General features: G+C 37.1%; 1 protein-coding gene across 1 annotated transcript in view; it reads left to right on the forward strand.

The window, feature by feature from the left end:
- PREP (prolyl endopeptidase) overlaps positions 1–14914 on the forward strand; it is an 87880-nt gene that overhangs the window by 45096 nt on the left and 27870 nt on the right. Inside the window, exons 9-10 of the mRNA XM_083856610.1 lie at positions 4402–4599; positions 8233–8336. Of these exons, the coding sequence (XP_083712736.1) occupies positions 4402–4599; positions 8233–8336 (302 nt within the window). The remainder of the gene's footprint in view (positions 1–4401; positions 4600–8232; positions 8337–14914) is intronic.

Raw genomic sequence — 14914 nt, forward strand, 5'->3', positions numbered from 1 at the left:
CATGAATTACTCTCACTCAACAATACAAGTGTTGAGTGGATGCATAAGCACAGTGTTCATCAAGTAACTCAGCAATTCCTGCTGAAGCTCTCTGGCTGCTTGGCTCTTCTAGTGTGGTGTTCTCCATCAGCATTTCAGCCTGCATCTGTCAAAGTATGTTTGTACTTTCGGACACTTAACATGCTGTAGTTACTGCTGCAGAAAGGAAAGGTCAAAACTGTTTTAAGTCATTAAGATTAGTAGCACAGATGTTTAGTGTGAGGATTCAACCCTTTTTTTCCCTGACACTATTTCAAAAAGTTGTTCATAGCAACATTGCAGATGCCAAGTTAGTGGCTTTGTGACTAATTACAGCTGTCAAAATAATAATAATAATAAAAAAGACTTTTTGGAAAGTAGCAGTGTATGAATTTCTGGAAGGTTGAATTAGAAGTTCTAGGCACGGTTTAGCTCAGTTTTCTTGGCCTTGTTAAGAAGTACAGCCTCTAGCCAAATTTAGCTATTGAAGAATTGTGTATAACCTATTTTAGTCACCAGGGTGGTCACTGTCCTCTTCAGACAGAACTGGCCAATACCAAGGATAATTCTTCACACCTGCTTTCAGTACTCAGGACTGCCGCCAAGTGTGTTCATCTCTCTCTGATGCCTGAAGCAAGATGCTCAGGTTAGAGAAGGCATCCTCTTAGTATTTATTGTGTAGTAATAGAAATCCTGTGCCTGATGGATGTTGGAAGTAGGTAGATTGATAAATTTAGGTGTAACCAGGAGAGTAATTGTTCTGTTCATCAGTATTAACTGAAAATAAATTGACCTATACACTGGAGAGGTTTTGGATAGTTAGCTTTTTAAAAAACAGTACTTGTGTGAGTGAAACTGCTCAGCAAGTAATTCACAGTATCCCAGAATGGGGTGTCCAAAATAAATGGTTCATTTGCACTCTAAAGGTGCTTATTTCTTCTCCCCATTTGTCTGTAAAGGGTGCCTACAGCAGTGGTGTCAGGCTTAGACAGGAGATTTGAAATATGCCATCTTAAAAGTTTCTACGAAATACAGAGGCATGCAGGATGCATCCTGCAGCGCATGAGCAAAACCAAAATGTTGGCTGCTAATGCAAGACACCAACAGTATCTGTGGTTCTCAGTGCTGAGCATGGGAATACCAGAGACTCAAAGCTTGCAGTCAAAAACTATCTCTTGTTAATAATTCAGCATTGTTTTACCTTGCTGTGTATCTAAGTGTTGGCTCTTAGTGTTTTCTTTTTCTTCTGGTCTTTCAAGTCTGCCTCAATGTTTTGCTCTATTTTGATTTTTGCATTTCTTTGTAGCTGCCGTTACTGTAAGTTTTGGAGGCAGTTAGCAATGCACCAAAACCAATTATAATACAGGTACTGTACATAGAAGATGTGTTCTTAAATCTCATTGAATGTTTTAAAAACATTTTGCATTGACTTCTCATCTGTTATCTTCACCTGAAAGCATCTAATTGTAAACCAAAGAGGTGATGGAGAGTTGATACTGCTGTTTCCTGGGCAAGTTCCTTAGTAGCAGAAATCCCCACATAAGCCAGCAGCCTTAGTCCTGAGCAACTGAATCTTTTTAATAAAAAGAGTAATACCTCTTCATAAGTATATAAGTCAAAGTAATAATGTACATCAGCTCTTAATGAAAAAATCCATTAAGCAGAACTGCTTAATCAAATAATTAGTGAGAAATTAAAGCATCACCACAACATAATTTTAAAATAAAAACCCCTTAATTTTTTTTTGTTGAGGCAAAGCTATATATTATATACATTTGAAATCGATCTGAGAGTGTTTATAATCCATTTTATGAAACTTCTTTCAAGAAATTTTGAGAGTAAAACTGGACATTTTAATTATAGATGTTGCTGAGAATACCAATGGTGTTCATGGCATCTCATACTTATTGCAGAGGCAATAATTCTGCATGCAAAAAAGGTGTGTTACTATTGGGATGATAACTTTTAAATTCACATTTGTGTTAATAAACCACGTAAAAATGTTGGAAAATTTGTGCAGTGACAATGCAAAAAAAAATTTAAATTACTACATATTCTGCTTGTGTATACAGAAAAGAATTATTCTGTATTTCAAGATATGTAATTGAATAGAACTATTAATTTACAAGGTTTTTGATGTTCTCCAGCCTCACTTAAAAAAATTTAGCTACCTTAGAGGTAAAATTACACATCAATTACTAATTTATAAACAGTGTTATGTTATGCTGTACCTTATTATTTCAGGTTATGGCTGAAATTTCAGTTAGTCTTCTCTTTGGGGGCTTTGGTTAGAAAATTCCCAAATTTAGACTGGAAGCTCATGAGGGAGCTGGAAAGTTTAAGGGTGAAAAAAAAAAAGAATTGTGTTGTTCAGGAAGAGGAGAGTAGTAAAGCTTTATTTAGATGTTTATGAAACATGGCTTCATATGTCTAGAAAGGCAAGTATTACATTTCACTGGTCCTTCAGAAACAAGCTAAAAGGATTTGAAGGTCTTTGAGCTCTAGGGGGTTGTGACAGACTTGAACTCTATATGAAAGCATATAGGATGCTTTCAGAATAAGGGATTTTGACCTTCAGTTCAAAAAAACTTGTTACCCTTAATGGAAGGGGCACAGCGTACAACTCAGAACTTTTATTCTGGAACCTGAATATGCAAAGATGCATTTATAAGACTGTCGTCTTTACAACTCTGTGAATTCAAATTATTTGGTTTTATAGGACTTTGAAGAAACTGGAAAGATGTGAATAACATAAAATGGCATAAAACTGAAATTCTGTTAGTTTTTATATGCTCATGTTCAGACATTTTTTTACTCCAATGTTGTCACATTAAACTCTCCATCTCACAGTACTACTTTGGCATTACAGTGTACCCTTGTCAGTCCTACCTCAGATTTCTTGCTCATTTGGTTCCATCTCCTCATTCTTTGCTTCCTGCAGATAAAAAAAAGCCATTGTCCAACACTGGTATTTTGCCCACGATTTAGATTTCCAGTCTGAGTTGTCAGAGAAGAAGTTGTGTTTATGTAGTTGGAAGAGAATAAGAATCACCTCCTCACCTAGTATTACAAACAAGTAAAAATGTCCCACATTACCTCCTTCAGGGTACTTTCTTTAAATTTTAACTTTGCTTGTATTTTATCTTGCTTATATTCAATTTGCAAATTGATGAGAAGTTAAAATACTTCTGTTGCAAAGTAATTTCTTAAATGACAGAAATGCTGAGCAAGATTAAGATGTTTTAACTCTCTCATGTCTGTATGAGTAAATAAATAGACTTGTCACTAGAGATGTAAAGCCAATGGCACAGAAGACAGGAGAGAATATGTTACATGATATATTGTGGGTGAACTGGAGCTCCACAGAGTTTCTACACTTTACAGGCTATAGAGATGGAGACTGAAGTGAGAGAGTCAGTAGAACCACAGGTATTTTAAGAAATTGCCAGCCCAGGTATTTTATTTTAATTTGTTTTAATTTTCCAAAGTCCAATTGAAAAATTATCATGCCATGAAATAAAGGTTCACATATGTCTAGTAATTATTCCAAGGAACAAAGTCAGGATGAGAAAAGTTCTGTGGTGCAGAAGCTCTCATTCCTGCATAGCTGCACAGACAAGGTGGGATTAGAACTAGGACTGCCAGGAGAGACATAAAGGCAATGAACGCCTGCAGAGGGATTTGTTCCTGGATCCTGTTGCTGGATTGAGTTCACTGTGCTGCATCCTGCTCCAATTATCTTACAGTCTTGAGAATGCTGTTCAGCAACATTAGCATCTTGAATAAGCACGTGGGGCTGTTTTTAATGGCATAATGAGAATATCACCCCAAAATAGCCCTTTTCTTACACCCAGTAGGACTTGCTTACAAGAGTAGTCTCCTGATTACTTCAGCAATAGAACCAAGACAAATAGTAATGTCTACGTTCTATACCTCAATGTGCAATATGGGATCACGTATTTTTTCTTTATGAGTTTAGTTTGAGTATAAATCAATGATTGTTTTGATTTTCATGACTTTCCATAAGTATTGGTGGCAAAGATAAATGTTTTGCTTGGGTTATGCATTGAAATATGTGATATTTAAGAGCAGTATTGATCTATAAATATCCCAAATGCATAAGCATATTGATTAAGCAATTCTTTATTCTTGTGTCTGCATAAATTTACTTTAAGAGGCATGGTTAATGCATTTCTAGAGAATGTCAGACTTTATTTTGGGTTCATTTACAAAGATTTAAGTGTTGAAGGCAGTGTCAGAAATTTTGCTGCATGCGTTTAGGTATGCTAAAGAATTTTAGGATCAGAATATGTCTGATTGTTTTCTTTCTTACTTTTTTAATTGTATTTTTCATGGCTTTGTTTTTCTTTTCCACACTTGCAGAATGGGTTGCTTGTGTGAGATCCAATTTCCTGGTTTTGTGCTACCTGCATGATGTGAAGAATATCTTGCAGCTTCATGACCTAGCCACTGGTGCACATCTCAAGACTTTTCCCCTAGAAGTTGGTAGTATTGTGGGATATAGTGGCCAAAAGAAGGACACTGAAATATTCTACCAGTTTACTTCCTTTTTATCTCCAGGTAAGTTTGTTGTTTTGTTTTGGTTTTTTTTTTTTGTCTCATGCTATTTTCCTTTTCCTGAGAACAGCATCTTTCTCATTTTCTGTAGTTTAGTAATTATTTGGTGTATTGGTATAAAACTGCTTCCACCCATGTTAGCAGTGATTGGGCACAAAAAATATATCTGTCTTTGATCCATCAAGCATTTGATCCATCAAATAATGTGCCTACTAGTATTTGAGACACCTGCATTAAGACTCAAGACTGACTTGTACTGGAGATAAAATCGTAGCATTCTGACAGTTCTTGCTTCATACAGCAAGATAAAAGGTGAAAAACTCAGTAAAAGATAATTGTTATTGTGTTTAATGTGATTTTTTTTAATCACAGTTTTAAAGAACATTAATAAAAGTCACGGAAATTGTTCTCTGACAGTTTTATGATTCATTTATGGAGAGCCTTATTTGGGCATCCTTACTATCTGTCCTTACAGTATTTGGTGTTGTTGGATTGCTGTAGGAATCTTCTTTGTACAGTCCTGCAAAGCTGGAGCTGTCCAAAGCATTGCATAATCCAGGTGTGGCAAAACAGTAATATTCTAGGATTTTGCATAGTTTCTATACAGTTTCACTCTAGTATATGATAAGAAAATGTAATTACTGTTCCCACTTTTATTTTCTTCTTTATGGTCCAAACAATCAAATACCTAATACAAGAGACAGGATTCAAATATGAAGGGGCACATAGGCATCAGGATCTTTACCTTCTTCCAAGGTTTTGTATAATTAAGGGGATAAAAAATGTTCGTATAGCATCTGACCTATATTTTTGCTTGTTTCAGTTAGAGCACAGCAGCATTACATTGCACAATGGCTGTAAAATACTTTAGATAAGTTTGCTGGTTTTGCTAGAAAGGATTATATCAAATTATCAAAATTAGGTTTCAATCATACCAGATAAGAAGTGTGATGAATTGCCTATTATCTTACTGTTGACATAAACAAAAATATATTTTCAGTTCCTCTTTTAAACATTCAGATAGTTGCAGCCATTGCAGCTGGAGAGTAGCTTGAGGACACTTGCATTTATCTCTAACTACGTCCAGCTTGATGGTCCATAGTTCACTCACCCACATTGTGGGCCAGAAGTTGCCGGTTTTACAGGCCTGCACCATTTGTGTTAGCAGAACCAGTAGAGTCTCTGCAACTGCTAAAAATCGGTAGGGAAAGAGCCCGGATCTGTTTTAGCCAGTGACTTTCCAGCTGGCCAGCAATAGCTGCTCTCTCTGCCTGCTGGTTGCTCAGGCAGATTATTTTTCTCCTTTTCATTCATTTGCTTAACATCTACAAAGAATTCACTATGGCATAGCTCTGTTAGCTGGGGCAGAGTGACCTGGAATCTGGAAAAAAAAGAGGAGGTAAGAAATGTAGGTAGATTGTATAAGGATAAGAAAAGAATGAGGAAAGCAGACCAGAGAGATAATTTTTAGGTAGATTTATGGATCCTTTTTAGTTTGTGTGCAACCTCCATTCACCTCATTCACCTCAGCAGTGGAATAATCATACAAAACGTATGGGGCTGATTCTTGGTTAACCTAGATATCCCTACTTTACTATTGAAAATCAATATAATTTTCTCCTGTATTAAGTTGGACTGTTCTTTTTTTCTTTTTTCTAATGAGAAACAAATTAACATACTCATGTTTAATACCGATAACAAAAGTAATAACAAACATATTTACCAAACAATGAATAAAGCAGTTCTAAACCCATATATATTGACACCATAAAATAATTTTTGTTATTCCCTGAAAAATATGGTTATCTCTGTCCACTCTAGTCAGATGCTTAGGTGACCACTCTGACATTTGGCATTTATTTAGCACCTAGCAAAACAGTTGAAAATATTACAGGTTTTTTTTTATTTTAACTACTGTGACACTAAAAATATAACAGAACAAGATGAAGTAGCAAGGTTTGAGTTGCACATTATTGTAACATTAGGTTGATTTGCTCTGGAAATGCAGTCTGTGACTGTGCTTACTCTTCGTCATATGCTTTGCTAGGATGTGGCAGTTCTGCCTGTTCTGTGTGCAGTGTTAGCCAGGACATTACCCAGCTTGGGCAGCTGCCTGTGTGTAAAACATCTGCTCTGCTGCTGCTGCCTGGATGGCCTTACACTGAGCTTCCACATCATTTTCTGGATCTTGATCTTCATGGGAAATGCTGCCTTAATGCTGGTTTGCACCTATCAAGGTGATTAGGCTTGCTAGTCATTTTATGATAAATGAAAAAAAAAAAAAATCCCAGTAGACTAGGATAGTCCTAGTCAATTCACTGTTAATTCACTGTTAAGGAAAAAGGGTTTTATCAGTTGCCAGAAATGTTAGTTTACATCTGCATTTGTTTACCAATCTCTATCTGCCTGATTTTCCAGTCTATAAAACTAACTTAAAGAGGCAATTCCCTGGTATCAGATAAGTTTCCTCATTATTTTATGTTTTTGTCAGTATGAATTTTTATAGTTCTAACCTCTGTAGTAATTACTTCTATTTCCTGAATGTATCTATAATGCACACAATACAGCAGGTTTTCAATCAAATCCTGTCCACCTTGGTTAGCTTTATTACATTGAGGATCCCAGTAAAGTGCTTACTGCCATACCTTTTAGTGTTCTTTTCCCTAATATATGTTCCAAATTTTGCAGGGACCACGTGGTTGTAAAGGAGAAAAACAAAGAATAATTAACACTCAAATTAGTTTATGTATCACATGTATCTGTAGTACAGGCATGAATATTAGGAGGTTTTAGTATGTTAACTAGTGTGCAAACAGGGTAGCCACGTTGTATGACATATACTCAAATGTTATTAGGGTTGAATGACAGGAAATATGTTTTATAGTTTAAATGTAAAATTATTCTTGTCTAATTAGACATCTGTGTAGTGTCTAGGTACCTGCATTCCTTGTGATTTGGCCTCTGCTGCAATCTAGAAGTTTTGTACTATTTATAGACATAAGTTTTCTCATGTGCACAATCCTTTTAAAATTGTAACTAAACTAAAGTGAAGTTGTCTTCAAACCTTCAGGATCAGGATGTAAAAGTAATTACTTAAAACCAGATTCTATTCAGTTCCATAGGTAACCTGTGTTAGTCTGCCACAATTTCAAGTGGATGTTTAGCTCTTTCTGTTGTCTGGGCCATTTGAATTTTAATTTCAAATATTTTATCATAAGAATAAAATAGTTGACCTGAGTGAAATTCTTGATACATTTATTCTCAGTCTGGTGGATCTAAAAGGGAGTGTTTCAAATTTGACTTTACATTTCTTTCTTCCAACATTATTGTTCTCAATAAGTCCTTTCTAACTTTATGTAAACTATTTTTTCCCCTATTTTGCCTAAGCCCCCTGGCTTTTTGTGAGCGGTGAGAATTACTCTTTCTGCACAGAAAGCCTGTGCACCCTCCTAGATGAAATGTATCTATGTAAGTGTTAAATTATATAATAAATTAAAAAATGTGTCCAGAACTACTGTTTTTCACCTTGCTGAGTTACCTTTACCATTCATGACTTCATCACAGAGCCTAACTGGCATCTTTTCAATGATGGATATTTACTAAGCTGACAAGCTTGCATTATATTCTGTATTTTAGGTATTATATATCACTGTGATCTGACCAAAGAGGAACTGGAGCCAAGAGTTTTCCGAGAAGTGACTGTTAAAGGATTTGATCCTTCGGTTTACCAGACAATTCAGGTAATAAACATGAACCCTGCTGTTTTGCTCTGATCACCTATGCAAGAGCTCAAGACAATTGGACATGGCTGTTGGTGAGGAGACTTGCTTTAGAACCATGCTTTGGTTTGGTTTTGAACTGACGTGTTATTCTAGGTACTCTGAAGGCTCAGACAAGTACCTCAGTGCAGTAGCATGGAGATGCCTATTATAGATAGTGAAGACATATAAGAACTAGCTAAATTTAAGGTTTATAAAGTTAAGAGAAATTACTTCAGTTGAAAACAGTGTGAGCTACAGATTATATAGAACAGGTTCAGGAAAATACAGGGTTCTTCATAGACAGCTGCTTTGATGTCATAACAAATATTATGACTAAAAAGATTATGCAAAATACACATTTTAAGTGGTAAGTGATCTTTCCACTAAACACAACTTTGATAAGACCCTAATAAAATACTATGCCCTGGTCAGGACTTCTAAGAGCTTTATGAAACTTCTAGAGAGAGTTCATGGAAATTTGTTGAAATTATAGAATCATTTAGGTTGAAAAAGACCTTTTAAGAGCAAATCCAACCATAAACCTAATATTGCCAAGTCCATCACTAAATGTGTCACTAAGTGCCCATCTACTTGTCTTTTAAAAGCATCCAGGGATGGTGACTCAACCAAAATCATTAGGGGTCTAGAAAAACAGTCATTACCTTGGGATGCTTAGCATATTTAAGACCTGCAATTTATAGAATAATTATCGGAGGGTGGATTCAATCTTTTATATGTATGATTTTTTCATCTTCTGACTAAGAGTAAGAATAGAATAGAGGCTTCTTCTTGCTATAGACAAAGGCATAACAAAATCTAGTGCCAAAAGTGGAACTTAAATAAGCTTAGCCTGCAAAATGGTAAAATTATGTAGAAGGTAAGCAGCATGAAGCCGTGTGACAGCATGGCTTGGAGTCTTCGAAAAGAGATTAGATACTTCTCTTAATATCTTATTTTTAATTTTGCCTTTGAGACATGCAGAAGGCACATTCTCTAAAAGTGTAAAGACAGTAGTATGTGTACATGAGGTGGTTGTAAACAGGCCCATCTGTTTGTGTCTGCATCTCCAGACAGAAATAAGAGTGTGGTAGAGAGCAATTTGATGGAAATGTTCTCACAGATGATGCATTTTTGCTGCTTCACTCAAATTCATTAAGGGACTTCCTCAAGATAACTTTAGGGCAGAGTGAGCTGGATAAGAAAAAGAAAACTACATTCTCTTTAGGAAAGAACTTGGTACAATTGTAATGCTTCCATCAAACCCAGAAGGATAATAATGAAACAAATACTCATGTAATTAAAAAGGGTATAGAAGAGATTGCTGTAAATTAGAAATAATGTATTTTTCTAGTAAGTCAAATTTTATAAAATAAATGGAAAAATAAAATCTCATTTTATACTTAAATCAATTACATGCTAAATTAAGGTAAAATAGAAGAGTAATATAAATAATTTCAAGGAGGAAGCATACTGTTGCTATGCCCTTGGAAACCTTCACTTTGTAAAGCAGAGATTCACTGCTAGGCTGTAAATCTGATGGAAGTCACTATCACTGTTTCTGGTTTTCTCCTTACTCAACTTCTTCTTCTCAGTTCCAGCTCTAGGGAAATGTGACCTGTGTAGTTACACTGGGATCAGTGCTTATAAAGAGCACTCCTGGCTCACCAGTCATCCAGTTTTGCGTTAGTCCAGCAAATGATCTCAGTATGGCAACCTCTTGGAAATTAGTTTTTTGATATCTTTAATTCCATGGAGAAATCTCAGCTGAGATGTGAAAAAGTCTGTTTCAAGGCCGGGGCTGGGACTGCCTACTCAAGTTTGTAGTAACTGAGCCTGTCAGTGCTGCATAGATGAGATGGACAGTCTGTTTCCATTTGTGTGGTCCCACTTAGAGCCTTGTTGGTGCTTCTGCTTGGAGGAGGGAAAGGGGATGGAAGGATGTCAGAGCAGGGTATAAATGGCTGTCAACCTAGATGAATACATAGCCATTTCAAAACATAGGCAGCATTGCAGGGAATTGTAAAAAAAAAAATCAAAAATAAGAATGCAAGAAATATACTGAAAGTAGACAAACCCTGGTTTTTATAGGAGAATGAACAATGCTGCAGAATCTATTTAATAATTTTCATTTCCATCGGAATTACTGCATAGTAAAGGATAATGTTGTTGACTGTCCTAATCCATGTCCTTAATGAAAGGCAGGTCTTCTGCCAAGGTTCTTTCTTTATTCTCATATATCTGAAGAAATACCTACTAATAATAGGAATCTTCCCAGCTTTGCTGTGTAGGATATATGAAACTGTAATGAGTTGTTCTTTAACAGTCTTTGAATATAACTGGGTCAAGATTTGAACTGAAATGCAAGGTGTCATGTGTATATGAAACCTGAAGTAATAGCAATTGAAAAAATGCCCCAGTGCCTGGGGTTTTTTTGCCTTTCAAATCCAATCTATCCTATTTGGCATATATTGTAAAGTGCATGGGTGGACTAGTGATAGAGTTTACTGCACTAAGAAAATTTGTGGTAGAGCTGCTGCTGGTTTTGTTCTTAGGGTTAAGATCTTACTCTTTGAGAGCCCAAATTAAGAACAAATTAGCCAACTTGCACTGAAGGGAGAGCTGGTTCAACATACCTGAATTTTGTGCCAGGATAAGAGCATGTTTGTAAGTTATTGGTTCCATGTGACACCCTGCAAGTACATAGTCTAATTTATTGTGCTGTAGCTTGTGTTTGTGCCCTTTCCTTCTGTGACCTTCATGAAAAAGATGAACTATTTAAAATGCTTGCCACACATCAAAAATTCATCCTGGTTGCTTTTGTTAAATGATACATTAAGTTGCATTAATTACTCTTCCTCTGCAAGCACTTCTTGAAATTTGGTTTTGCTTCCCTGTGTACTTCCATCTATCACAATGACAACCTTTTTCAGGAAATAGCCTGGGGTGGGCTTTACAGAAGGAGAAAAACACTTCTACAGGAACTTAAAAACAGCACTTGCCTTAAGATGTTTACTGTGTTAATAACTCAACTGTTGCTTTAAATAAAAAGCCTTTATTTTATCTCTGTAAAGTTGCCAACTGTGTTCTTATATGCCTCTCCATGTTAGCACCTCAAAGTGACACTTAATCATGGATAAACGGTCTTCTGGTGTGGCTCACAGCTCACCTACTTTTAGGCCATGTGTGGGCTTTTAAGTGTTAAAATTGCAACAATAAAAATGTTGATTGGCTCAGTTTACCATTCTTTGAATACCCTCCAGTACTTAAAATACTTTGAGATGAACCAAAAATAGATGTTGCTACTGACAGATGCACTTTGGATTAGCTCTTCCAGAAGGTGAAATTCATAACACAACTTGGTTGTACAACTTAGTTTGATTTAAAAAGCAGCTGCTGTTTAGATATTCCAGCACAGATGCAAGAAGTACAGGTCTCAGAAAAAGGTATCTATTTGGGCTGGAACGAGTTTCTACCTTTCTCTTGCAGAAATTACTTTCACAGGTGAAGTAATTTTTGTGAGAATTTTATTTTTTTCTTGCTCAGTCTTTCACCCCCAGCACCAAGCCCTTGCAGTAATGATTTCAAGTTATGAGGCATTAATAGGAAAAATTTGTCTACAGTCATTCTCATTCCTAGTGGAACTTTACACCATACAGTTTGGCACAGTGATTAATCTCTGCTTCAGGAAAATACAACACTGAGAGAAGATGAGTCAGGCTTGAGATTGATTGGCAGAGAAACTTGTGCACAGCAGCTGCCCATGCTATTCCTGGATCTTGCTGTTGCTGGTGGTATCATTCCATGAGCATTAGATTTATTAATATAAAAATAACAGAGGAAAGCAGTGTCCTCTGAAAACTGTAGTAAGCTTAACCTGCTATGCAGTGCAAGAGCTGATACTATAATTGTCTCTGTTTTTTTCAGTGTGGTTATAGAGATGGTCTAATGTTATTTTTTCCCCTTACCCACATATGTATCATAGAATCAAAGAATGATTTGAGTTGGAAGGGATTTCAAATATGATCTAAGTTCCAATCCCACTGCCATGGGTAGAGACATCTTCCACTAGAAGACCAGGTTGCTCGAAGTCCCATCCATCCTGGCCTTGAACACTTCTAAGAACTGTGCATCTTCTCTGGGCAACCTGTTCCAGTGCCTCACTACCCTCACAGTGAAGAATTTATTCATAATCTCTCATCTAGACCTTCCCTCCTGCAGTTAAAACTCATTTCCTTTTGTTCTATTGCAATATGCCCTTGTAAAAAGTTCCTCTCCAGCTCTTTTATAGGCCCTTCTTATGTACTGGAGGGCCACAATTAGGCTATCCCAGAACCTTCTCCAGGCTGAGCAACCCCAACTGTCTCAGCCTGTCTTCATAGGAGGGGTGCTCCAGCCCTCTGATCTTTATGTCCCCTCTGGGTCTGCTCTGACAGGTCAGTGTCCTGCATATATTGTACACCCCAGAGCCGGCTGCAGTGCTCCAGGTGGGGCCTCACCTGCTGGCCATGCTTCTTTGGATGCAGCCCTGGACACAGTTGGCTTCCTTAGTTGTGAAGGCACATTGCTGGGACACATTGGGTGTCTGATCAACCAACACCCCCAAGTATCTCTCCTCAAGGCTCCTTTCAGGCCATTTCTACCCAGACTCTATTTGTGCTTGGGATTGTTTTGATCCAAGTGCAGGAGTTTGCACTTGGCCTTGTTGAACTTCAAGAGGTTCACACAGTCCACCTCTAAAGCCTGCCTCCAGCATGTCCATTGCACTGCACATCTTGAGATCAGCAAACTTGCTGAGGAGACTCTCAATCGCACTGACCATTTTGCTGATAAAGGTGTTATGCAGTGCCAGCCCAAATGCCACCCCCATCGACCAGAACTCTGAGTGTGACTTTCTATATGAATAGATCATTGTAAGTCAGAGAGGACGTAATTCAGTAGCTTTGAATATGTCTGCTGAGATAAAACAGTCTCATACCAGAGAACTAAAGGCATATACTTTCAACTGATTCTGAGCAGAGACAAATAATTTTCCCCTTTTCTACAGAGGAATAAGTAATTTTGGCATAATTTTCATTCCTCTCCTAAGAATCCATCACAACCAAAAAGGAGTTGATTTTTGAAGAGTTGGACTTTATTTCTTCTCACACTATTTGGGGTTTGAATCCTGCCTTGATCTCTTGGGATGGGAGGATAGAATTAATGCTTGGGGAAAACAAGTTGTTTATTGTTATTTGCTTCTATTTTATTCCTTTTATTTCCTTGAGGTTTTGTATTGCAGTAAGGAAGAAAATGAGTTCAAGAAGTGTTTGGACAATACTTTCGGCCTCATGGTGTGACTCTTGGGGATAGTCCTATGCAGGGCTAGGAGTGGGACTTGATGATCCTTGTGGGTCCCTTCCAACTAAGCATATTCTGTGGTTCTGTGAAATGCTGGGGGGAGAAGCAATGTGATAAAGACCACAGTTTTAGTGCTTGCCACAGTATGGCAGACACCTGCCGTCTTGCAGGGGGAAATAAGCTTTGAGCCACTTCTTTCATAGCTCCTAGGAAGGAGCTTGAAGGCTTTGGCTCTGATCTCACCTAGTGTTTGGCACCAAGGCACCAGTCTCACTCTGGAGGACTTCAACAAAATCCCAGTGACAACTGACAGCATTGGCAGTTTGCCTGCGTGAATGTAATATCTTACACCCTTGGCATGTGTTTGTTACAAACACCATGTTAGTCTGCCATTATCTTTTCTAATCGGAGGTCAGTGAAGACACACTAACTGAAAATGTTTATTTTAAAGGCCCTGGTAGTTCTTGAAAGCCAAGAGATTGTATATTAAATATGTTACATATTTGCAGCCACATTACACTACTTTTTAAGGGAGGGAATCGTCAGAATCAAGGACTTTATGTCTAGATAGAGTATCAAGAGATGGATTTCCTGTGAATTACTTTAAATGCTCTTGAACTTTGAAATCCATATGCTGGAGTAGCAGAATAACAGTTGGCACTACATACATTATGATTTAAGTAGACCATCCAATGCAGTTCAAATATTCCTTAGGTATGTCCAGTAGGAAACATATCTCTATATTCCAAATAAGAGCATGAAGCAATAGACTTTGCATTGCTTTCTTCACCAATCCAGTTCAAATCCTATTTTAAGGTCTAAATTTCTGGATTTGTTCTATCCCCTTCTTATATACCACTGGGATTGATGCGTAGTTTAGGAAGTTGGGAGCTTCAGCAAAACTCAGAACAATGGAAATGTGGTTTGGGATGGAGAGGAGTGCAAAACTGCTCTTGGGAAGAATTACCACACTACTGACCACACAATGTAGGGAATAAAACTAAAATATTTTTTAAAATACTCTGTGTTCATTTGTATTGTCATATAGACTTTGTGATTCACTCGTTCCAAGCTTTTGTTTATTTTTCTGGTGAGTGTGCAGGGAGTTGGAGAGCTTCTTAAAATGGAAGCATCTGTAGAACCTTCATGCTCTAGACTTTATAAAAACATTTGTTTCAATCCTACAAGAGATGTGGTTGCTTAGTAGTTTAACAAAAGCT

The sequence above is a fragment of the Zosterops lateralis genome, assembly GCF_965231275.1.
Source record: "Zosterops lateralis genome assembly, chromosome: 3".
Lineage (NCBI taxonomy): Eukaryota > Metazoa > Chordata > Aves > Passeriformes > Zosteropidae > Zosterops > Zosterops lateralis.